Here is a 27,498-nt window from a genome sequence, read left to right as displayed (position 1 = left end):
CTTCATGATGTGGCTGCTACGGGTATGAATTGCCTTTTTTCCTGCATCTAATCTCCAAACATAATAAATTACCTGCAATTCTCTAAATCCATGCTGATTATTGACACCCGTATATCTTTTCTCCTATTGTTTTCAGTACCTGAAGTATTCTTTTCTGACTAATTCCCACCCTCCAAGACTTGGTTCTGTTACTATTACTTTAGCAAACTTTCCCAATTTTCCTTTAAGCTCTTTTTACTGAGTTCCGGAGAATTCTGCACTTAATTCAAGAAAAGCAGTTGTTGCGCCTATTTTAACATGTACCTGTTTCATCACCATTTCTCAGTGAAGCTAACTGAGAGCAGGTGTTACCTTTCATTTAACATGCTTAGAATCTCACCCAAATTCTAAGAGTCAATACGTGACTTTAAAATAAATAAGTAAATGGGTGGATAAATGAATGAGGAACAATTTCCTTTATCCTTGCCAAAGTAAACTGAAGTGTAAATCTCACTCTTTCACGTATTCTTTTAGGAGTCGCCTCGCTTCATTTGGACTTCAATTCAGCAAATGTCGAGTACTTAAGTCTCAGACATTGTGAGGACTCTGGAAGGACTCACATGAGTGAGGTATCATTCTCTATCTCAAAGGCATCAGCAATCGGAATGGGAACTAAATATTTAAGCAAAACTGCATAATAAGACTGCATAATCTCTCCCTCAATCTCATCTGTTTCCTCTTTGCTGAAAAATATATATAGGATTGTAATTTGCAAGAAAATAAATAGAACTATATAAATTCCTTTAAGATCAAAGCTCTTAAAAGAGTATTCTACAACTGCCTTCTCTAACTTATTTCAATGCTCTTGTCTCTTTATATTTAATCTTTGGCCTTTACCAATTTACTGATACCACTCTTTCTGTCACCAATGCTCCACTAATGGCCAAATGAAGATTGTGTGACTCAATACTTTGGCAATGCTGTAATGGTTAATCCTCTGTGGACCTGAAATTCAGATCTCTTGACTGCTTGTATCTCTGAGCTGGAAAGACAGGCTCTGTGAGCCTGGGAAACAGACTACTAGGAGGGGGCTCTCATTGCCTGGTTCTGATGTCTCTGAGGTAGGACATGAAAAATCAGTTCTACAAGTGTTGCAAAAGCTGTTAGTTGTAATCAGGCATGGTTATGGATAGGAACTGCTGTTTTGAGATGAATACACATTTCTAGGATAAAGTTGACAACTATAAAGGACAGGAGGCACCTTGGAAGCAGGTAGGAAGGAACAAGTTCTTTCATCCTCCATCAACCTTTAAGCCTCTCTCTAGTGCCCCCCTATTGGCAGAGCCTAACTTAGAGGCATGTGACAAAGGAGAAACAAGTCAAAGAATAAATCAAATGGGAAATCAAAAAATATCTTGAAACAAGCAAAAATGGAAACATAATATACCAAACTTATGGGATGCAGCAAAAACAGTTCTAAGAAGAAAGGTTATAGTAATAAGTATCTACATTAAGAAAAAAGAAAGATCTCAAATAAACACCCTAACTTTATACCTCAAGGAACTAGAAAAAGAACAACAAAGCAGGCCCAAAGTTAGCAGAAGGAAGAAAATAACAGATATCAGAGCAAAAATAAATGAAACACAGGCCCCAAAATAATAACAAAGGTCTACAACTCCAAAAGCTGAGTTTTTGAAAATATAAACAGAACAAATCTTTAGCTAGACTAAAAAAAAAGAGAGAAGACTCAACATCAAAAATGAAAGAGCAACTATTACAACTGATACCACAGACGTACAAAGGATTATAAAAGGAAGACGTACAAAGGATTATAAAAGTCATATTATTATCTCAACAGATACATAAAAAGCATTTGAAAAAATTCAACATCCATTTGTGACAAAAACTTTAACAAATTAGGTACAGAAGGAATGTACCTCAACGTAATAAAAGCCATATGCAGGCATACTTTGTTTTATTGTGCTTTGATTTATTGTGCATTGCAGATATTGCATTTTTACAAACCGAAGTTTTGTGACAACTCTGCATCAAACAAGGCTATTGGGGCCATTTTTTCCAATAGGCTCAGATGATGGTTTTTAGTAATAAATTATTTTTCAATTAAAGAATGTACATTTTTGTAGACATTATGCTATTGTACCCTTAATAGACTACAGTATAGTGTAATATAATTTTTATGTGACTGAAAAACCAAAACACTTGTGCAATGTGCTTTATGGTAATATTCGCTTTATTGTGGTGGTCTAAAACTGAACCTGCAATATCTCTGAAATATATCTGTACGACAAGCCCACAGCTAACATCATTCACAATGGTGAAAAGCTGCAAGAAGTTCCTAAGGCCAAGAATAAGACAAGGAAGCTCACATCACTTCTGTTCAACATAGTACCTTAAGTTCTAGGCAGAGCAATTAGGCAAGGGAAAAAAAAGGCATCCAGTAAGACAGGAAGAAGTAAAATTGTCTCTGATAGTCACATGCAAAAGAATGAAACTGAACTCTTATCTTACACCACTCACAAAAATTAACCTGAAATAGATTAAAGTCTTAAATGAAAGACCTATAACTAACTGTAAAACTACTAGAAGAAAATATAGGAAAAAATATCCTTGACATTGATCTTCACAACAATTTTTTTCATATGACACAAAAAGCACATGAAATAAATGCAAAAATAAACAAGTAAGACTACATAAAATTAAAAGGCTTCTGTGCGGCAAAAGAAATAATAAATTTAAAGACAACCTACCAAATAGAAGAAAATATTTTCGAATCATATATCTGATTAGGTATTAATATCCAAAATATATGAGTAACTCATACAATTCATAGTTAAAAAACAAAAGAAATAATCCAGTTAAAAATGGGCAAAGGACTTGAATGGATATTTTTCCAAAGACATATGAATGTCCAACAGATAAATGAAAAGGTGCTCAATATGACTAATCATTAAGGAAATGTAAATCAAAACCACAATGGGATATCATCTCACATTTGTTATAATGGATTTTATCAAAAAGACAAGACATAACGAGTGTTGGCAAGGAGGTAGAGAAAAGGGAACTCTTGTACACTGCTGGAATGTAAACAGGTACAGCCAATGTGGAAAACAGTATGAAGATTACTCGAAAATTTAAAAATAAAAATATTATATGATCCAACAATCCCACTTCTTGGTATATATCTGAATGAAATAAAATCAGTATCTCAAGGAGATATCAATACTCTCATGTTTATTGCAGCATTATTCACAATAGCCAAAATATGGAAACAATCTAAGTGTCTATCAATGGATAAATGAATAAAGAAAAAATACAGATGTATATATGAATGACTACTATTCAGCCATGAGAAAGAAGGAAATCCTGCCATTTGCAACAAGATAGATGAACCTAGAGGACATTATGCTAAGTGAAATAAGCCAGACATAGACAGACGAATACTGAATGATGTCATTTATTTGTGGAATCTTTTTTAAAAAATCAAACTCACAGAAACAAAGAGTACAATAAAGGTCATCAAGGGGCTGTGGGGTGGGTAAAATGGGGAGATGTTGGTCAAAGAGTAAAGTCTTCAGTTATAAGATGAATCATTTCTGGGGATCTAATGTATTACATGGTGACTATAGTTAATAATGCTGTATTATATATTTTAAATTTGCTAAAAGTGTAGATCTTAAGCATTCTTACCATACACACACACACACACAAAGATAACTGTGTGAGATGATAGATGTATTAACCTATTGTAGTAATCATTTCACAATGTATACGTATATGAAATCATATAGTACATTTTAAATATATCCAATTTTATTTATCAATTATACTTCAATAAAGCAATGGAAACAAATAAATTTATGTTAAATGGTCTTTATTTAATTTGCGTGGGGTTATCGAATATCACTGCAACTTATTAAATTTATGAATTAAGTTTATACTTAATTCGTAAAGCAGTGGGAGACATGAAGAATTTTTAAGAAGTGCGACGTGCTCAGAGACAGGCTGTAGAAAAATCCATTATACGGCATTATGTAGGATGAACTGAAGTGAAATGAAAGCATAAGCTGCAGATATGTTACAAAAAAGTGCTTTTGTAATCAAAGAGACGTGATGAGAAGGTATGAAGATTATAGACTTAATAGAGACTGGTGTCAAATAAAAGACAGAACATATAGGAGGTGGTATGTTACTCTTGACTGGAAAAATTACGGTGGCATTTGTAATAAAAATAATTTCCGGTGACTGGATTTGTTGAGAAGATTATCCGTTTTGGACATGATAGAGACTATGTAAATGGAAGCATGCACCTAATAATCCATCATGTGGAGACAAATTTGGGAGAAGCAGTAAAATTGGAGTAGAAGATTGGTGAGTCAGCCACTGTATTGATAGTTGGAGCTGTGGGAGCCTGTGAAAGCTTTGAAGAAAAGTGTTAGAGAATATCTGAAGACAGAATCCGGATATACAAGTTGTTACATTATTATCTCTCAGCATTTTTATATTCAGCTTGGTGACTGCTAGGGCTGGGGCTCTGCGGACTGTACATTGGTTGGTTGGGAGTGTGTTGTTTAAATTCCACATATTTGCGAATTTTCTAGTTTTCTCCTGCAATTAATTTATAGTTTCATACAACTGCGGTTGGAAGATTCTTGGTATAATTTCAATCTTCTTAAATTTGTTAAGACTTGTTCTGTGACTTAATATATGATCTATCCTGGAGAATGTTCCATATACACTTAAGAAGAATGTGTCTTCTGCTGCTGCTACTGGATGAAATGTTCTATGTATGTCTGTTTTTGTCTAAAGGGTAGCTCCAGTCCAGGGTTTCTTTATTGATTTCCTGTCTAGATGACTTACCCATTGTTGCAAATGAGGTACTGAACTCACCTACTATTATTGTGTTGTTGTCTATTTCTCCTTTTATGCCTGTTAGTATTTGCTTAATATGTTTAGGTGCTATACTGAAATTTTAATCTTAAACATTTCTAAATTATAGGCAGTTAATAAAAACTTCATGGCATTAAAAAAAAGTCTATCATTTAAAGATATCTGACATGAATTGTCCACTGAAAAAAACTAAATTTAACTTCAGAATCGCATTATGTTATCTGAAGTGTGTGTATATTTTTTCTTAAACTATTTTATTAGCTGTTTATAATTCTAATTCTAGAGTGTGTTTTCTCAGTCCTGATATAATTCCATGTAGCTTTTATAAAGTCCTTTATTAAACAATTCCTTTAGATGATCCATAATTGTGATTAGTTGTTTTACCCAGAGGGGAGAAACCCCGGAACAGTAACACCACATGTATAATAATGCCTAATAAGACTTGTATCTTTCTGGCAATGCTTTACATTACACATATATTTACAAATTCTTATCATCCAATTTCTAAACAGGGATTAGAATAAGTTTTCTATGAAGAATAGGTTTTCTATGAAGACTTGTATCTTTCTGGCAATGCTTTCCATTACACATATATTTACAAATTCTTATTGTCCAATTTCTAAACAGGGATTAGAATAGGTTTTCTATGAAGAGTGGACTGTCTTTCCACTCTTCAACACCAATAACTGATTCTAATAATAAACAGTGTTACTAATGATGAGATATATCAATCTCTAAACTCTGCATGTTCAAACTCTATGTTTCTTATCACATAAGGTGAACGCATAACAAAGAGCTATCCAAGCACTGATAAGAGACAATTTCATATAAATTCAAGGTTATTTGAGAAGCATTATTGAGATATTTAGCAGAATCCTTAATTGCTACAAAGCAATAGACAATTTAACCATTTTCACATAGAGGGAACAGACAAAATGATAAGTTTCTCATATATTATCAAGGAGAAAGAGAAAATGAGAGAGAGCATGTGCGAGCAAATGTGAATGAGTCAGCTTCTGCACATAGCATGAGTATTGGCTAAAGTAGCAAGCTAGTGCAGTATGGAAAGTATCTCTAAAATGCTCCTGCTTTTAGCCTTTATCATGCAAGCCAACAGAAAAATTACCAAATAAGAATATGCTCATCCATTTATTCATTCAGTCATTCGACATGTATTTATTGTGAGCTCTCTTGTGCCAGGCATAGTGCTAAGCTTTTAGGATACAGAGAAAGTGACAGAAAATCTATCCTATCAGAGGAGTGACAGAGAACACATTACTGTAGAAGAATGTAGGCAGACTACAAAAAAGTAAAAATAAATGAACAAAACAAATTCAGACAGAGAATGGTGTTAAGAAAAAGAAAAAAACATGAGATCACATGATGCACCCAAGTGAATGTGGGTAGGTACATTTCAGAATGGGAAGCAGAGATAGGCTTTTGTATAAAAGAAATACAAATCTTAATTACTGAGAGGCTAGTTATACAGGCGTTTTTCTTTGTCTCTCTCCTGCTGACCATATTTTGCCATTTCACTAATTATTATTGTTCCATTAAAGTACTGAAATGTTAGTCAATAAATGATTATTGAGATCCCACTGTGTTCTCAGCACCAGTACGATTGGAAAATGTGGTTGAATTCAAACAACTAATTCTACTGCTGTGATAAAATATGAGGTGGAGAATGATGCTTAAGTCAGTAAATAACTTAAGCCTTCTTGTTTTGAGGGATTCATTCGAGTCTAAGCTTCCCCAGCTATTCATATATCACATATCTGAGATTCAGCTATCAAAGTTCCAGAAACTCTTCCAAGAGGAGGCCTCATTTATTGCCACTAGATGGCACCAATTATTTTCATATTTTTAGGCCTAAAAACAAAACCAAACCCTTTGCCATATAATGGCTGTATTTTAAATGAAAGAATGTCACTTAATATCATTATCAATTTTATTAATAATTTTCTTGTAGGCAGTTATCAGAGCTAGCATTAAAGATGGTATGTTCATTCACTCCTGTACTTGTTTATTCAGTGTGTATTTGTTCCAAATAATCTTTTTTAAAAAATGTATTAGCAATGTCTTTAAAAACATAAAAAGGAAAAAAGTAATTGAATATATTAGTTATATATGTACAATTTAATATATAAGTATCAGAATCAAAAATAGCTGATGAAAGTATGATATTACATATATTTTTAAAAGTTTTGCAGAAAGTAGTTTTAATAAAATCCAGTAGAATTCTTTATTTTTAGAAGTATTTCCTATTGTGTCTCTCAAAAATAGTAATATTTATAAATATATTGAAAAAGCCATGGTATTTATTATTGCAATTAAATGTTACAAAATTACAAAATGTAAAATAGCATAAGAATCATTTCAGTATCACTTAGTCATATTTTATATAAAAATTTAATATGTATAGCTTTATAAAACTTAATAAATATTCAGATCTAAAATAATACATTTTAACATATAATTTCCTTGTTTGCAACTAGTAAGTTTACAGTGCTACCAAAACCTATGCAAAATTTTTCTAAAGGAAAAGAGCATGAAATATTCTCATTTTTCAAAAAAATAGTTTGTAAACATTCAAAGTACATTTATCCAGAAACAAAATGTAACAATTCTCATATTTCCCATTAGAAATATAAAACTGGCTCTGGAATAAATATAACCTACACTTTAATATCAGTAGCCTTCAAAATAAAATACAATGATAAAATGAGAGTGCATTAAATGATAAAATAAAAGGCATTGAAAAGTATAATATGCTCTATGAATATATTATAATTACTTAGAAGAAAAAAACAAAAAGCTGTTTATTAAGCTAACAGATTTATTTTTAAAATCTAAAATCTTTGCTACTTTAAGATAAAAACATGAATGCCTCAAACTAGCTGCTATTTTGACTATCACTACATTTTTTTCCTTCTAAAATAGTCAAAGATATAATACTCACTTTAATATCTTTCAGAGTTTTTTGCCTCATGGCAACAAGAGTTGTAAATCTCTGCTCTTCCTCAGATATTCTCTCTCTACAGGCTTTCTGCTCACTTATGAGATGATCATGCACAGCTTGTGCATTTTCCTTTTTAAATCTGACAGTTAAAAATTGTTCCCTGTGAAGAAAAAATTGCAATTACCACTAATTTACATTTTATTTTCTAAAATAAACTTATGAAACATTTTAAAAGAACTAATATTGAAAAATCGTAGAACCCAAAGGACTTTGGAAAAATTCCCTAGTTTCCTTCCATAGGCCTAGCTCCATAGATCTCCATCTAAATGACTCAGGTAGAACATCTCTGGAGAAATTTAGTGGATTCGTTGGTTGCCAACCCAGCATGCCTCTCTTTTGTTGTCGTCCCAAAAGAACCCTTCCTCCATGCAGCATGTAACTCCAAGGATACATTCTGATTAGATTAAGTCAACCAGCATGTGGCTAATTATCCAGGAGTGAGTATATATACTAAGATAGCCCAATAAGATGAAAGGCGGAGACCTAATTCCATGTAGAACAGGCTGACGTCCACTAAAGGTAGTCATGTTTTCAAATATGCTGACAATAGCAATAGTAGAGAGAGAAAAAATGAATACCCACTGTTAAGCTGCTGAATCAACCAACCCTGCAGCTTACCTTACTCATTGGCCTCCTGTTACATAAGATGACACATTCTCCTATTGTTTAAGCTGGTGTGTGAAAGTCTGTGTGTACGTGTGTGCATGTGTGTGTATTTTGTCTTAAGTATATCTTGACACAGATAAAATAATTTTTATGTTGAAATAATTAGTAATGTAGAAAACAATACTAGTAGAATAAGCATTAAAAAGTGGTTAAAACAATACTGCCAAAATAAGTATTCTTTATAAATAATTCCCATAGTTAATCAGCAATCCAGAATCCAGAATAAGCAGAGCTGCCAAATCTCAGTACAGTCTTATGTTATCCGCATTCATTTTCATCTCTGATTCATTTGCACAGTTAGCTATAAAGGCAGGACTAAAATTTCTGAAGGCTAAAATGTTAAAGTGCTTTAAATATAATATCTCATTTAATACAACCAAAACCCTATGAAATAATAATTATAGCAATTTACAGATGAGGAATCTAAACTTCAGCATAGTTTGTGTAAGCTGATTCGTAAGTGACGGAACCAGAATTCAAGTCCAGCTCTGTCTTGCTCTGTCTGATTCAGCAGCAGCTCAACACTACTCTTTTTTTCTCTCTCCACTATGATTGTTCAGTAAATTTGAAACCATGACTCTTTATTCACATTTTTTAGATATGATCTCCTCCTTCTAAATAAAATAAGGTCCTTCCATTTAATCTGTTTTGCCCATTTTTCCACTTTATCATTCATATAAACATCATCCAAAATTCTTATATGACATCCTATATAAGTATTCCCTAATACTGCCATAGTGGAGCACAGGCAATCAATGAAAATCATATGGGGAGGAGCTGGAATGACAAAAATCAATAAATTCTTAGTTCTCAGCAAACATCATTATATCTTGACCACATATACTTTATTCTCTATATTAAGCATCTTGATATTAGATTGTATTTAATACAGCATTTTATTAATTTTATATATACATTATAAATGTTTTTATGTGTATGTATTCATACAAATTATGTTTCTTTTATCATAATCATATAAAGAACAAACTCTCATGTCCTATGGGTCTTGGTTTGGATCCATTCACATCCTATTTAAGAAAATTAAATGAGAGCCAAGAGTAGCTTTGATTGCTATTATTTTTGCCACCACATTTTAATCGTTTTACATATGCAAGGTTTGTCTCCCTAAAAATATCTTCAGACACTTGAAGGTACACTTTCCCACTTGCATTTCTTTGTCCTTCTTGGTGCCTAGCACTAGGCACACTATGGGTTCTTAACGAATAATGATTAACTTGATATGGTCACCTATTGAAAGTACCAGTAGATTATTCCTAATAGTCATGTGCCACTTAACAACAAGGATGTGTTCTGAGAAATACATTATTAGGTGATTTTGTGACTGTGCAAACTTCAGAGTGCACTTACATGAACCTGGATGGGATAGCTTACTACACACCTATGCTATATGGTGCAGCCTACTGCTCTTAGGCTACAAGCCCGTATGTTACTATAGTAGACAATACAAGATTAAATAGAGCATAAGAGAAAAATGATGTGATCAAGAGATGAGGCAAACACGAGATGTGTGAAGCTGATGGTGACGTAACACAGCATACTATTGTATAGCAAACTTTTTTCTAAGTAGAAAGAGTATACCCTAAAATAACAATAGAAACTATATTATAGTAATTACGTAAACCAGCAACAGTCATTTGTTATCATTATCAAGTATTATGTACTGTACATAACTGTATGTGCCATACTTTTATAGGCCTGGCAGCGCAGTAGGTTTGTTTACACCAGCATCATCACAAACACACAAATAATGTGTTGTGCTATGACATTAGGATGGATACGATGTCAGTAGGAGATAGGAAAGTTTCGGCTCCATTATAACCTTATGGCATCACTGTTGTATATGGGGTCAGTCATTGACTGAAACACCATTATGCAGTACAGCTCTATACATGTACTGTGCATGGTTATGTGCAATAGTATTCCTTTCCAATCCTAGTTTAGGGAGTCAGTATGTACAGCTGAAAGAGCACACACTATGGAACAGGGCGGACTTAACCTGGAACTAGCTCTACCACTAATTAGTTGTGCATTCTTAAGACGATCATTTAATTTTTTTGAGTTTCTGCTTCCGCAGCATTCATATGGGAATGTTAGCACATAATTTAAGAATTTTTTGTGAGAACTGGATGAGATAAGGTATATATATATTGCCTGCAAAGTGCCTGACACATTAGGCAGATAATCGACGGTAGCTTTAAATATTATTTGACATTATTCAAAATCATCCCTGTTAATTAATAGATTTGTAAATAACACCACGGTGTCAGCTATTCTTTTTCTTCTTTTCCTGGGGAAAAGGCAGAGTTTTGTTAAGTTTAGAGAGAACACTGATTCACTAGGACATGGTGACCGCTTTTGTCTCAAAGGCAATATAATCTAGCCAAAGGATAGAAGAAACTGTTAGGATTGAAATGATAAAAAATTCTTCAGCTCCCAAATTAGATGTTTATAGTTAAATGTGAATTATGTAATTTTAGGCTTATCCTTTTGTGCCCCCAAATATTCTTATAGATATTAAACAATGTAGATAAATATCTTTCAAAGGATATAACGTTTCCTTGTTTCCTTGCATGATATGCTGAACATGATTCAGTCTTTTTCAGACAAAACTGTATGATCATTTTGAAAATAAGTTTTTACCCTTTGGTGATAGCTAAACAAATCCTTGCTGAGTCCATTGACTTGACTCTAGTAAGGTATATGGTATTAGACTATGCATAACTGTTTCTCTGACACTTTATCCCTTAAGCACTATGATTTTGCTAATGTTGTATTAACTTTCTATATTTAAATTAAAGTATAATTCCTAAATGTGACCAATGCATATTCCTTCAATGGCCCTCCAAGTCCTGTTCTCAGTGTACCACAGAATAGGAAATGAGAACCAAGATGAGTAAAGAGTGCTTAAGTTCTAAGTGAGGGTCTATGGATATGCTCAGGGTCTTAGAGCATGATCATTCTCCAAATGAAAGGCCTCACTAACCCTTGTTAGGGATGGTCCTGACTAATAAGGGGACTGGCAAAAAGACTTTTGTAAACAATAAACGTGAATAAACTACATGAGATTTTGTAGAATACTTATTTCTAAACTCTTACCTCAAAACTTATCAAAAATATTTGGTGAACAAACTATATAGTATTAACCATGTCACATAAGTGAGAAATACTGAAATTAGTGGGAAGGATTATTGATTTCATAAGAAATAAAAGTTCTTATACTTGGAAAAAGAGAAGAATTCTCAGTTATTCAAATAAAAATAAACCCAGGGGAGCAATAAAAAATGAAAGCAATTTATGATTTTTTTAAATCAGAATTATCCAATATCACAATGTATGTTTCACATCAAACTATGATAGAAAATATAGATCATTTTAAGAATAAATTTTAAATATGGAAATTTGATTTTATCTCTTTTATAAATAATATATTAAACATTTAGTATTTTGATACTATTTAAGTACTTACTTTAAATTGTCAAGTATCTGTTCAAAATGCTTCTTTTCCTTTTCTTTTTCATCTAGGTTCTCATTCAACTTACTTATTTTTTCTTGATAAACAACTGTTTTACTTTTAGCAGTCTTTATTTCGTTAAAAATTATTGAGCATTTTTCCTGGAAAATAAATTCAGGGATGTTTCATTTTAAATCCTTTGATTTTTAAATCCTTGTGATTTAAGGACACAATTACATTTGGCCATATGAACAATTAAAAGCAAATAGTAACTTCTTAACAATATAAGTAATAACTTAGGTTTATGTTCGCTCCCCCATTGTCACGTGTGATGAAATTGTCTAAAAGATTGGTTAAAACTATCTATTCTCTCTCCCCGCATCTTTCTCTTCCTCTCTCCCTCTGTCCCCTGTACTGACTTGTCCCCTTTCTCACACATATACATGAACACCTTAAAGGCATGTCTTTTCAAGATGCACACATGTGGTCACTGGTTTTCAAACATGTACACTGAAGGTAGACACGTATATTCTGATCTTTCGAAAAAAGTCAATATTTAATGCTAGTATAGCTTACCATGGCTGGCCTATGCAACTCTAGATTGGAGGTTTGATTTTGCATGATCCCTGCATGTCAGCTGACTAATTTACTGACTGGGTGGACTAACATACCGAATGTCATTCTCCATGTCTGCTGTTGATTCTAGTTAGGGCTACTCTTCCAACTGATTCCACAAATCTCAACTGCTCCTTTTGCTCCTGTTTTCCTCCTTTTTTCTCATGTTTCCCAATTCTTTCTCTACTCTAATAGATTTTAACAAGAATGGCTAATCTTTTATATTTGTTTTCCTATAAAAATCTGCTGTTTGTTCAAGATTTTGAACATTGGGTACTGTATTTGAATTTCCATACCCTCTTTGTTTTCTTTCTTTTTTTCTGAAGTTCTAAAATTTTTCTACTGGTAAATGATTTTTTTTTTATATACCAGAATATAGTTGAAAGATGGCTGACTAGGATTCTTCTATGGGCCCTGTAGGACATTATGTTATTAGTGGGAATAAAGTCAACCTAAAAAAAAAAGTGTGGAGATCTATGCACCCCTATGTTCATGGCAGCATTATTTACAATAGCCAAGATATTGAAGAAACCTAAATGCCCATCATCAGATGATTAGATAAAGAAGTTATGGTTCATACATACAACAGATATTATTCAGCCATAAGAAAAAATGAAATCTTACCATTCGCAACAACATGGATGGACCTAGAGGTTATTATGTTAAGTGAAATAAGTCAAAGAAAGAGAAATACCATATGATTTCACTTGTATGTGGAATCTACGGAACAAAAAGAACAAACTAATCAAAAACGGACTCACAAATATAGAGGATAATCTGGTGATGGCCAGAGGGGAAGGGAGTTGGGGAGCTGGGAGAAAGGGATGAAGGGTTAAAGAAGTACAAATTAGTAGTTGATAGATGGTCACGGGGACGGGGAGCATGGCATAGAGAATGCAGTCGGCATTAATGTAATGGCTAGGTAGAGAGCCAGAAGAGCAATCAGGGAGATTGATTAATAAACTGTATAAATGTCTAACCAATGTACTGTATACTTGAAACTAAGAGTTTTTAAAATTAAAAATTTTTTAAAAAGTGTGGAGAGGCACAAGTCTGTTTGATTAAATAGGTAGGGGTCAGAGAGAATGGGCAGCTCTCAGTACAGCATGCTATCTATTGCTAAACTTGACTTTCAGGTAAGATTCCATAATTCATGCCTTAATCTTGAACAAAGATTTTCACAGGAAACTGAGAAGACTTCAGAAGCAATGGTTTCAACAACTTAGACCCCACTAGCCAATTCAGCAGTGCTGGAAGTGGTGCCAGAGGATTCTATACTAAAGGAAAGAAAGAGATAGTGTGCTTCCTGCAGATAGCAGTGAAAAATAAAAGTTGTATTTTGATGCCTTTAATAGGTACCCCAAGTGAGGCTTTGCTAAATGTGAGCAGTGTATCCCCTTCCATGGCATCAAAAATATCAGAGACATTCCCATAGTGAGCTGCATCTGGAGAGAAGAAACTGTTAGATGCCATATGTCAGGAGTACATATCTACATATCTCAAGTGAGCAAAAGCTTGGAGATTCCAAGAGCCATTTGTAAGTCTTTTGATGAATGCTGAAGTGTCACCAGAGAGGATGGGAATAGAGGCATGAAACGGTACGTTTATAATTTCACCATTCTTTGGCTTATTTTTTCTCTAGCCTCGGTAACAAAGGTTTCAGCAATTTGGAGGCTTTCCACCCAAAGGTACTTTCATGTCCAGATGTGAAAAGGTTTGGAAATCTGAATTATAGTTAATTAATGTTTTACTATATATAAAATTTTTCATTATTTCCTTATGTCAAAAACTTTCAAACCACATATTTTAAAAATATTAGTTAATAAAAATTATATTCGGATTCTAAATTATTAATGAGATTATACTTTTAATTTTTATTAAGATTTAATAAATATATTTTTATGTTTTCTAAATGTAATAAGTTCAAATTCTACACCTAAGACTTAAATTGAGGTTAAAAACAGTAAAAGTTCTGTAGTACTGGTTAGTTTGGCCCATGATGGAGATACTTACACACAGTAAAAAATAAAATTATTTGTCTTAGAACTTAAGTTCTTAGGAGATAGAAATGATGTCAACATTACTGTTTGTACACCAATCAGCATAATAAGTACTTAACAAACGCTACTAGTCATGTTTGATATTACAACAGATTGCAAGTTTCTTTGGAATGTGGTTCATTAGCATGGCTCACAAGATGTTTCTTCATTTGGGAACTGCCCAGTCTCACGAGCTTCATCTCTTTTCACTCTTAGAATAGGCTCCCTGCTCTCTGCCTATACCTTCTACTTGCCATTCCACAAACATATAGCATTCTCTCATGATCTCTTTGCTTTGTAAACACAGTGTCTGTTTTTAAAATGCCCTTAATCTCATTTTTTCAAGTTAAAAATTACATAATAATAATTATAATATTGGAAACCACTTGTTAAATAGCTCCAGTGCCAAATTATTTTTTTAAGCTTTTTGTGTATATTATCTCTATTCTCTTTAATATTATGGCGAGGCAAGTATCCAACATCCATTTACTCCACTAGTAATTCTCATTTTTAGACATCATCTTTTCTGACAGACCTTCCCTGGTTCTCTCAGTTCATTTGGATTTTCTCCTCCACAACTTTCTCGTACCTCATTATACTGCTGTCATGGCTCTGCTCACAATATATTAATGCTGTTTCCTTGTCTGATCCCCAACAACATGATGTGCTTCTTGAGTTAACCAAGTTCCCCTTTCACTTCCCAACCTCCAACAACTTGCAACAATATTTAATACATTTAAAGTGCTCAGTAGTAATTGGAGAGACAAATTAATTTGAAGGACTAATAAAATAAGCCCTTCTCTAAACTTCCAACTCCTAGTACCTTCTATAATATTGAGTACACACACATATACACACACAAAAATAGTATTCAGCCATCTTTTTCTTGGAATTTGTTTATATTTGTTAGATATGTCACTTCGGGCAATTTTTGGTTAATATTTTTGAAATATTCAGATATGGACCAAAATCCTGTGGTGGCTTTCTATTGTAGTGTTGAATACATATGTTTTATTGTGACATGTTACAAGTAATTTTCTATAACAGTAGTGTGCTAAGCAGTAAGAGGGGTTGTGAATGTTTTGTTCCTTATTTTAATGGAAATGCCTTTCATGTTTCATCATTAAGTATGATATTTGATGGAAAATACTGGTAGACACACTATAACACATTATTAAGGTAAGGATGTTTTCATTCTATTTCTAGACAGTTAAGAGTCATTTTAAAAATCATTAGTGGCTATAGAGTTTTATCAATTATTTTAGGTTAATTGTCTATCATTTCTGCAAATGTGAAATATGTTAATACAATTGTTTCTACTGAATCATCTTCACACTCTTCGAAAGAATCTTATTTTGCATAGTATATTCTTTTTAGCACATTGTAACATTCAATTCACTGATATATTTAAGAATTTGTCATCTATATTCAGATGTGAGATCACCTAAGATTTCTTTTTTATGCTAATGTTTTTCATTTATGGTTTCAAGGTTATATTATTATAGAATGAATTTAAAAGCTTTACATTTTTTCTTATGCTGTGTATCTGGCCTTTTGCAGGAAAGCCAGTAAAATATCTGAGTTTGTTCTTGCATTCAGTGGTAGAGTTTGGACAAATTAAATTTATTCTATAATAACTGCTCTATTATTGTGGGTTGTTTTTCACTTCACCCAGTTTTCACTTTTTTATAAATAAATTTTATACTTTAGATTTTTAAAACAAACTTGCTATGCAAAACAGTATTCTTTCCTTCACTTCTGTATATAATTGTGTCTTTTTAAATTTTTCCTATGGCTGTTAATTTCTATTTTCTCTCCTTTGCTCTTAGTACATATGCAAAATATTTTCAGTTTTTCTTACCACAATAACGTATTGGTAACGACAAAGTATTATCTTGGCTTATTTCATAAATGTTGCTGTATAATTATCTTCAGTTATTTATAAATAAATGGTAATTTGTATTTCTATATTCCTAACACAGAAGCAAATTAATAATAAAATTGTGATTTAAAAAATATTTCCAGTAGTCCACGTAATTATTTTCTTTTGGCTATATTTTATGTTACTGAGTTCTGATTTTACTTCATTTAACCTTCGTGTTAACCAGTAACCTTTATTGGTTAAGTAAGCTTTAACCAGTCTAATGTAATGGTCAGATCATGGATGCCAGTGCCAGTGCCAGAATCTAAACTCCACACTGATGAGCTAAGTGAAACTGAACAAGCTAATTAAAAAACAAGGCCTCAGATGCTTCAACTATAGAATGAAGATAAGAATAACATACTCTTCACAGAGTCATCATGAAGATGAAATAAGTTAATGTTTGAGCACTTAGAACAATGCCTGCATATAGAAAACATGTAACATATTAATAATCTGTTATTGTTATTATAAATATTGTTATTTTCCTCAGTAATATTTATGTTTATTCTGTGGCCCACCACAGGGAAAACCTTTTAAAAATAATATAATCATGTCTCTATCTCATAGCCCACATGCTGTCTACCCACAAATCCTATTGGAGCTACTTCTAAAATATATCTAGACATATTTTATATAGCAAGTTAAAGACAATGAACTATCTCCACTTCCGCAATTCCAATGATTCTCTAAAGATAGAATATTAGACGTAAGGGTTTTCAGGGAGTAAATATTTCTAATTTGGAAAAAACCCTGAAGCATTTTGATGTATAGCCATTTGTTCATGCTGCTTACATACCAACTTGAGGGTAAAATTTAGATGTCAGATATTAACAAATGTTTCAGTCTACAGATTGGTCTCATTTGTAGAAACATGGTCCTATGTAGTACACTACAAATCTCTACCTCTGCTTTGTAGGAGAGGTAATGGGGGATACACTAATCAATAGGGAAGACAGTGTAAGAGAGAGACAATGGACACACAGAGACTGTGTGTGTGCACACATGCGCATGCACATGAGCACATGCAGAATCAATGTAGTGTAATCAATTAGAAACCAGAGGCATATATCTAAAATTAAAATTGTTTGAATAGTTTTCATTGACATAAACAGGGTGTAAATTCAAAAATCGTTTCCATATTAAATTTCTAACCTTAGCTTCTATTAGTGCTTCTTGGGTTTCCCTCCCTTTTCTTCGCAAATTTTTCTTCGTTTTTTTCACTTTTTTTTGAACGTACTTTCTCTTCTTGATTATATGAGATAGTACCTAGAAGACATTTAGAAATTAAGATGTGTAGCATTTGCAGTCTAATTATCTTGGTTTAGACCAAATAGTTCCCAAGTGACTATTTTAATAATAATAATATATATTTTGTTATAAAGGGAAAGGACCAACACACCTGAATTACAAAAACACACTATGATACCCACAATCCAAATATTCAATTTTAATTACCTGACAAAACCAAAATCTTATATATTTTAGCTAAGTAACAAACACTAATAAACTTACATAGAAATTATAAATTTACATCACAATATTTAAAATATTTTAACCAAAATTAAAATTCTAAATACAAATTGTCAGTAATGATTACAGAAAGTGCATAAAAACTTATTTTTCCAAGAATTTATGCTAAATTAATAGTTCTTACAGTTTATAAACTGTTAAATATAATAAAATCAAAAATGATTACTGAACTACAAGAAGATATAAAACAATGGCTATTATACAATAAGGGGAAATAAAGTCATTAATCTTTTCTGGAATTCATTATCATACTTAGATGATTATACTGAGGCTTTTGATGCAATTAATAAATTTCCATCATTAATGTAAGGAGGAGCCATTATTAAAATCATTTATCTCACTAGGTATGAGTACTGGTTATATATTCATTACATAAGCTCGAGGATAAGCAGTTAGAAGACTTAAGTAGAGTAATATACTTATAATTTGTTGTTTCCATGCTTTATGGCCTTGTACACATTGCTTCATCCATTAAGTCTCAAGTTTTCTCAAGTCTATGGTACAGATAAACTCTCACTTGCCTATTTCATAGGGAAGCTCTGAAGATCAAAATAAACTTTCATAATAGGAACACTTTAAAATCACATGTTTTTAAATAAAGAAACTTTGAAAATTATTAAAGACTAAGAATATAAAGTTACATCATAATTTGCAATGAAAAAAAAAAAATCCTGTTGTCAAAATGACCCAAATGAATAATATGTATGTACTCCCTGCAGCTAAAGACAAGAATATATAACTCTTACCACACCCTCTACTTCTCCAAAAGACTAATGACATGATGTATACATATTTTTCTACTAAATTTATCTTTGGGAAGGGCTAGTAATATCAGTTACTGCCATGAACTTGTTTTTCTGAAAATATTTTATCGACATTTGCTTTATTTTTTATCCTAGCTGTTTTCTACATGAATCAAAACTTTACATTGAAAATGTCAAGATGCATTATATTTTATATTTGAGTAACTATAACTTCAGCGTTTTATTAACGAGCAGTGAAGACTTCGAATAAAATTTATCATAGTGGGCAATCATACCAAATAAATCACTACTCATCCATTTGAAAACCACTTTTGCTAAGTACACTACAAGATAGAGTATAGGGTTCCAGGTAATAGCATTGATAGTCTTGCTATCTAATTCCACTGTAAATTATTTGTGTGGTCAATGAAATAGTTACTTATTCCATCCATAATTTTATGTCTTCCTATGTGAAATTACAATTTTCCAAGTAGTAAAGTAAAATTATATATATGAGTTATCAACCTAAATATTCCTGCAAAATAGTTTCTGGATTAATTATAAATGCGTACGTCAGAATGTTCTTCGTGGACGGTTTTCATTCTTTCTGCATCTTCTTCCATTTGAAGCAAAGGTGCCTCTATTTCTGCCAGTATTTGGGAATATATTGCTTTCTTTTTCAAAAGGTCTTGCTTCTCAAGTGTCAGTTCTTCTTGAACACTATACAGTCTTTTCTGCCAATAAAGATTTAAAAAAATTCATTCGGCTATTAATTACCTAGTCATTTATTGAGTATCTTGTGCCAGGCAGTAATATTTGCTGTTATTTGAAAATCAAAAAAATAAATGTCACCATAAAAAGCAATAGGTATGAATACTGCGTATTTAAAGATTGCATAGTCATTATTTATAAAAATGATGAGAGAAAAAATTAATAGACAATAAAAATCAAACATTCTTAAGTAAGTAGTGGAAGATAAGGTTAGAGAACACACTAACAACAAATATTGAAATACATGTAAATCTTGACATCTAAGACCAAATAAAACCAATGACCAAGAAATTAATAACAAAATATTAAACAAAGGTCTCAAAGAGTACAGAATTATTGAATATATATATAAATCAATTAGGAAATCTGGCATTTGCAGAACTCTGTCTGTTTCAAAGAGGACCAGAGGTGCAGATAATCTCAAATAATATTTAATAATAACACTGTTTTGGATTGTTTTGCCTCCTATATACATTTTCTTATAATAATAATTTCAAATATTTATGTATTTTTGAAGGGGAGGCATTCTAGAAAGATGCTAGGGATCAAAATAGCCAACCTGGTTTCCAAAGGATTTGCAGGTGGTATAGATAAAGATAAAAAAATTAAAATTTATTTTACTAGCTATAATGCTTTAGTTTCAATTTTTTTTATACAGAAAAATCACCATATTTTTTTCAGTGTTAAATAAAGATATTCAATTGAAAGACACTAAAAGTAAAAAAACATATCATCAGCAAGCAAACTAAGAGACACTTAGGAATAAGATCCCACTGCCCTTTTACTAGGCTGGCAGAAATTCCCATTAAGCCACAAAATGAGATATGTGTATGAGAGGTCAGTTTCTTTATGCATGATTAGACACTGTGAGTCATACATGGAGGGCAACTGCCATCAGCTAAGGAAAGAAAACTGCTGGCTTGCAAACCAGGTAGGAAAAAGATGCTTCATTACAGACAAATTTAAAATGCTAAGTAAGATGCAAATTAAAGGAAGAATAAAATATTAAAAGCAAATTAGGGTTACCTGAATCAACATTCCATTAGCCACTTCACCTCGAGTTTGTCTTTTCAAGAACTCTTCTCTACCCTATAAATTATCAAATTTTTTAAAAAGTAAGTTTTATTTTTAGAATATCAGAAAACTTATGTTACATGTAATAAAATGTAAAATACTCATTACCAATTGGATATTATAAAAACAAGCCTGCTATTATTTGATATAGTTAGTAAATGATATAAGGCTACGAAATAAGAGCACAGATTTCCAGTTCAATTCACTTCATACTTTATAACCTTGAAGTAAAATATCAAAGTAATCAAAAAGGGGAAAACTAGACAGTCTTCAATTCCTCGTTTTAAAAACTATCAATTTGTTTTTAATATTACTTTCAAGAATGAGCAGATTCAACTTTGAAAATGAACTAGATACAATTAAAGTTTGAAGTTTGCAAAATGTGATCAGATTCTCCATTTGGCTAGAATAATTCCTTTTTTTTTTTTTTCCTTTTGTCATTCTTTTTTAAAAATTATTCCTTAAAAGTTAGTGGGCAAAAAATATTTGGAAAAATGTTCTTTCTGTTACTTGGATAAAGAGTGCTTAAACTCTTCACAGTTGTATCACACATTATCCACAACCAGATTTGGAAATAACTCAAAAAAAGTTCTTTCTGCTTTAGAATTACACCTTGGAAACCCTTATTTGAGGGAGGTGTTGGACTGGACTTAGGTTTTCCTCTATATTCAAAAGAGATGTTAGCTTTGCAGAGAGGTACAGTGGAAGTTCCAAAATGTCTCTAATATCCCTCCTTCATTACAGAAGCCCTCATTATACCACAGGGTCTACAGGGACAATATAAAGAAACGACTCTATGTGCCTCCTCTACAACTCTTGCTTTTCTTGGTATAGCAACCCATTAAAATTATGCTCTCCTAAAGTAAAAAAAAATAACTCTAAAGAATGAAAAAGAAATGTGACAGGGAAAGCAATAATTTTAATATATCACTTCCCCTATGAATGTACCTATGTCTAAAGCCAATTTATACAATGATACATTTTGATATTTTAAATAAAATTAGTTGTCTCTTCTAACATGACAACAGATATAGTGGTTTTACCAATTTTTAAAATATTTAATCAAAAGAGAACCAAATTAAAAGTACCTTTATAGACTGGAGAAAAAATATCATATTTCAAAAGAGTGCTACATTTGACCTTTGTCAGAAACTAACTGAAAAAGTGTGTGTGTGTGTGTGTGTGTGTGTGTATTGAGGAGATGAGTTGTACCAGATTATGAAGGATCTTTAAGGCACAGCAAGAAAATTAGTGAAGGATGTTAAGCAAGGTGCGTGTTTTAGAATGGTCACTTTGACTGCAATATAGATTGCTTAGTTTGTTTTTCCTTAAAATTCATTCATCCTTTGAAGTTTTTTTTTAATTGTCAACCAATAAGAGAGTAATTTGTTGTTTAAGTGAATTTAAGTTCTTGAACTTAAAGATATTAATATTATATAAAAGAATATGTAGATGCAACGCTAATAAAAACTGTAGGCAGCATAAGAGCAATTATAATAAAATGGATTAGGAGCCTGAAGCTGCAAGAGTAAAACAATTAAATTTCTTTTAAAAGAAGGGAAAGAGTCCTTAGAAATTCTGAAATCTGTCTCTCTGTACAAAACCAACTCAATCTGTTACCAGTTCTGTTACCAATGGACAAATACACACTCTTCACAGGAAAAATGTCTGGAGTTTCACTCTTAAAAACTTACAGAACTCTTCCAAGCTCTGTTTTCTACCATAGCTCCAAACCTCTGTGACTCAGAGACCAAGGTCAAATGACTGATCACCAGAAGGGAAGGTACTTGTTACTGGCCAGGCTGCCAGTTTCACACTTATACCAGACACAGGGCCACAGAGAGTATTTCTGGCCAGATGCTTAAGGCCTTCCTTTGGTACTATCTATCCCCTTCCTAGAAGTATGATTGGTCCACCTGAGCACTGTCAAAGTGCCTGGAAGCTGACCAGTTGCTAGGAGAACTACTGAGCTACTATGAACTTCAAAATACCCTAGAACATGTCAAAGACTGATATAAGGTAAGCTTTAACGTTCACAGATCTTAGGCCTTGAAGTGCAATATCTGAGTGAGGGGATTTATTTGTCCCACAATCTTGTCTCAGGTGGTATACGCTATTAAAGGTGACTCGGAGGTGGGGCTTGGTGTGTAGTATCCTTATTAAGAAGTGTACTTGGAATCAACTCCTGCTGTGTGGGAGAGGGAATGGGACAGGAAGAAAGGAAGAGGATAGGAGAGGAAGAAAGCAGGAACATAAGCTGAGCTGCAATACAGTCCCATAAATAAACTCAGTCAACTCCATGGGGGTCCTGGATCAAGAATGGACCTTTGCTTTGCCTCAAATCAGACCAAGGTGGCAAGGCTATACTCCTATATTTATCAGTCATTGAATGTGAGCTGTCCCAAGAAGGGGAATGACCTTGAGGAAAGTGACTTCACTGATCCCTGAAGGAGAATCTGGGAAACTATGTCGACCAAGAAATGGAAATGTCATGAGTCCCCTCAACAATAAAACTACCATTAGTGCTACTAATAATTGTGGGTAAAACATATTACATACCTACTATTACAATTATCTTGTTTTAACTTTATAATGAAATTGATAAAATAGCTATTATTATCCCCTTTTGCAAATGGGAAAAATAAGAGAGAGATTACATAAATTGCCAGTACACAAAAAGTTAGCACATGTTGGAATCAAGATGCTAATCCACACAATCTGAGAGCCCAGGGACTTTATCTGATTGATTTAGCATCTCAGATTCCTCAGATACCTAGTATCCTCCAACGTGAGGGGAATGTTTAGTGTGAGCCTTCTGACTCATGTGCCTCTGTCCTTGCAAAGCTTCCCTTTCCATGAGGCTTTCCCGGCAACTGGGCTAGTGAATTTTGTAACTCAGCCACCTAGAACACACAGGTTGGGGAATGGAATGGAGACTTTGTGTTAGAGAGGCTCCAATCTGCCAGTGATGCCACAGCCAGCTATGAAATGGAATCTGCTGGGAAAGTTCTGAGCACCGGAGTGATGCTTCCTTTTAATGTGCAATATCAATCATAGAGCTGCTGAGAACAGTACCAGGATTAAACAGGTACATATTACTGTACACTTAACATAGGTAACTAGAACACAGTCTTCTTAGTAAAATACTGATTTCACTATCATTGAAAAAGCTCAAAATGAGAGGCTGGAGAATGATAAAGAGCCACAGTAGGTGGTAAAAACATTTCCTGGTTTAATAATATAGGTACTACTTTTGAGAATTTGCTACATCTCAGGCAATTTTCCAGACTGTTTTACACACACACACACACACACACACACACACACACACACACACACAGAGTCATCCCTCATCTTGCAGGGTGCCATGTGTACTAAAACTCAATTATATTGGGATCATGCAAAATGGGGACATAGTGCAGATACGCTCAAGTCTTAGTTAACTTGGTGCTGTGCAAAGTGAAGGCTGCTTGTGTGCATGTGTGTGTGGGCACGCACTCACACATATTTAAGTTAATCATCCATTTAGTGCCATAGCTATAATTCTCCATTTTCAAAGATGAGAAAACTGAACTCATAGAAGTCATGGGATTTGTCACATGACTAATATTCAACAAATATTAGTATCCAGGACTACATGCTACCGCCGCTTGGGCACACTCTATAGCACTTTGAAGTAAGCTCTCTCCTCTAACCCCAGCTTCCAGTACTGTATCCCACGTATAATATTTGTTGAATAAACAATTTATTGAATAAATGCATTAACGAATAACAACCAAATTGCTTTGTCCCTAGGGTGGGGAATTAAACTACAAAAGTTTCAGTTTCTTTAAAAAATATGTTTCAAAAAATCTCTTTATGATGAGAAACTCAGGATCTGTTAAAATATCATAATCACACAAATTCTCATTAATAAACAGCATCTTGAAGATGGATAGTAAAATAAGGCCCATATGATGCTTTCCCTGAGATGTAGGGAAATGGGTGAAGTATTAGGAAAGGCAAGGAGATAAGTACCTGAATAAGAATTGAAAGTAGACTGCCTTTTTTGAGAATATGACCTGCAGCTCAATTTGTACCAGACTTTGCAGTTCTTCAAATTGCCAATTTATTATAAAGGGAATGAAAGCCCAGAAAACTCACCATTTCATAACTGTTACACTAAGAGATTCAACCAAGAATTACCAACTGATGTTAAATCCACTGAGTAAAATTTTCTTAGAAACAAAGACAGTTGCATATTCTTAAAATATCAATCGAGTACTTATTACCACAAGGAAATGGATAATCTGTTGGCCATATTTTAACCAAATCATCAAACTTACTATCACTTGTAATAAGACAAACTTATACATGTACTTTGTGGTATATTTCATTGACATGATTTTATAACTATGTACTATTCCTGCCCAAAGTGTTTAACCTGAATCAAATCATGAGTAAACAAAAAGGTAAATCCATATTGAGAGAAATTCTGCAAAGTAATTGGCCTAGATTCTAAAAAATGTCAATATAACAAAAGACGATTTTTTTTTTTAACAATGTAGAGGACTTTTTAAGATTAAAAGAGACTCAAAAGTTGTTCAAAATGCAGTACATGATGCTCCATTACATATAGCAACCAATTAAATTACAAAAATTTTCATGTGGACTATAAATATGTGCCAATTATCTAAGTATTTTCTCTTAGTTCTAAACTACTCTTTTAACTCTAATTTGAGATACTGGAGCTGGATCTTGTAAAGTCTTCTTTTGCCAGCTGGAGTAAAGTTAGGCTTCATCAAAGAGGGCAGTGGAAGGGCCTACATGGCTGTAATAAGGGGTTTTCACATCCTTGTCCCGATTCCAGTTGTTTTCTCCTTCCTCCTGCAAAACTGGCTTGTGGAAAACCAATGGAGCCTGCACTCCTGCCATGTGCCCTACTCAGAAACTTCATTCAAACGTTATTCAATCTCCATCTGGTTTCTCTGGCATCTGGCAGGTGGCTGCTTATGGACCAACCACTGGGACACAGCCGCACCCTCTCCAATAAGGCCTTACTCCACTTTGGAGGAGGGCAGCCTCTTCACGTTTGTTTCTTCTTTGAGTACTTTTCCTCATCCCTGAAGGCTTTGGCTGCTCCCTACATTTGCTATTCCTATATTGTTTGGAGCAGGGATCAACAATCTTTCTTTGTAAATGGCTAGATAGTAAATAATTTAGCTTTGGAGGCATAAAGTCTCTGTCGCAACTACTCAAACCTGGTTTTGGAGAAGAGAAATAAAAGACCACTTTGAAGAGCTTGAAAGTAGCCGGGGGAAAGAGGTCGACAGCATCTCAGACACTGGGAAGAACCAACACTAAAAATAGTCACCTTTGACCCGCTGCCTGGCTTTTGCAGCCAAAAACCAGAAGGTGGCAGCAGAGAGCTATTGTACTGGAAGAGACTTCTAGGACAAAGGGCAGCTGAAAAGCAAAATATGGAACTGTTCTGTCCAGGAAGCCACATTCACAAAGAAAGAGCCGGGGGGCACTAAATATAAATAAATTAAGATCAGAATTAAGAACGCAGCATCAGTTTGTGTTCCAGTGACAGAAGAGACACTAAAAAAGATGTCAGATAACTCATATTATTTTTTAAGGTCTGAGGCCAGGAAGAGAAAGAGATTTTAAAATTAAGAATTAAAAATCATAAAACAAAATTTGGAATTTGTGCAAATAACTGTGTGCTGGACTGAATTAATGAGGCAGGGCAGCTCTGGCACTTTTTGGTGGCCCGGACCCTAACAGAAAGTGAGGTGGCAGCCTAATCTGGCTCTATCTGAAAATAAACACAGGATACTATTTTATCTCTCTCTTTTTTTCTTTATGAGGGTTTTATATGTATTTTGCTGAAACACTTTACAATTACAAAACTAAAACTAAAATAACCTAAACTCAGAGATATGCATTATGACTTCACAGTATATTCCTTTTTAGGTCCGGGGATTAAAGTTGTTATCTTTGGTAAAGTCAGCCTAGTAAGATTTTTCTCAGCTGGTTAAAAAAAAAAATCAGAAGTCCCATTAACTTTTTAAATTAAAAATTGAATCAATTTATAACATATTCTGTACTCATATATTTATATACTATTCTATTACTAAGAAATGTGTGCATTTAAATTTTCCCGCTATGTGTTCGTCCTTTCCATAAACATTTATTGAGTACCTACATTCTAAGGACATAATATATTCTTTTTCTAGCATTAAAAATGACCCTTAAATACTTAAACAAATTTAAAAGACTAGAAAATCATACAATGTCTGCTGTCAGATGACAATGGAATTAAACTAGAAATCAATAATAGAAGCAAAAAATTTCTAAATAACACATATTCAAGGAATAAGTCTCAAAATTTATGTATTTTTTTAAATTTCCACTTAACTTTAGTACTGTTATTTTGACCTGGAACCAGCGTGGCTTGATGTCTGCTTTTCCACCAAAATTCCAATATGTTCAAGCAAAAAATCCTCTGGATTCCTACAGCTTGCAGAGAAGTCTTCTATTGAAGTGTTTAATAGTATTTAATATCCGATAAAAGCTTTTGAGATATTTTAGTTATGATATCATACTCTTCATAGCACACTGTATGATTTTCGGTTTATTCCATCAATAATATAATTGAATACATATTACACATTTATTGGCTAATTTTATCCTGGGATTTGACTAATCATGTCTTTTCTGAATAGTTCAGTTATTGGGATTGAAGTTATTTAAGAATTGGGATAAATCATTTG

The 27,498-nt window shown here is 33.1% G+C and overlaps 1 protein-coding gene across 1 annotated transcript in view; it reads right to left on the bottom strand.

Moving 5' to 3' along the window:
• Positions 1 to 27,498, bottom strand: part of CCDC178 (coiled-coil domain containing 178) — a gene marked incomplete at its 5' end in the record, with an annotated part of 313,561 nt that overhangs the window by 198,444 nt on the left and 87,619 nt on the right. Inside the window, 5 exons of the mRNA XM_039846669.1 lie at positions 7,847 to 8,006; positions 12,060 to 12,205; positions 17,775 to 17,888; positions 19,468 to 19,629; positions 20,693 to 20,755. Coding sequence (XP_039702603.1) covers positions 7,847 to 8,006; positions 12,060 to 12,205; positions 17,775 to 17,888; positions 19,468 to 19,629; positions 20,693 to 20,755 — 645 coding nt within the window. The remainder of the gene's footprint in view (positions 1 to 7,846; positions 8,007 to 12,059; positions 12,206 to 17,774; positions 17,889 to 19,467; positions 19,630 to 20,692; positions 20,756 to 27,498) is intronic.

The sequence above is a fragment of the Pteropus medius genome, unplaced genomic scaffold (assembly GCF_902729225.1).
Source record: "Pteropus medius unplaced genomic scaffold, Ma_sr-lr_union100, whole genome shotgun sequence".
NCBI lineage: Eukaryota > Metazoa > Chordata > Mammalia > Chiroptera > Pteropodidae > Pteropus > Pteropus medius.
This window is presented reverse-complemented; position numbering and strand designations above follow the sequence as displayed.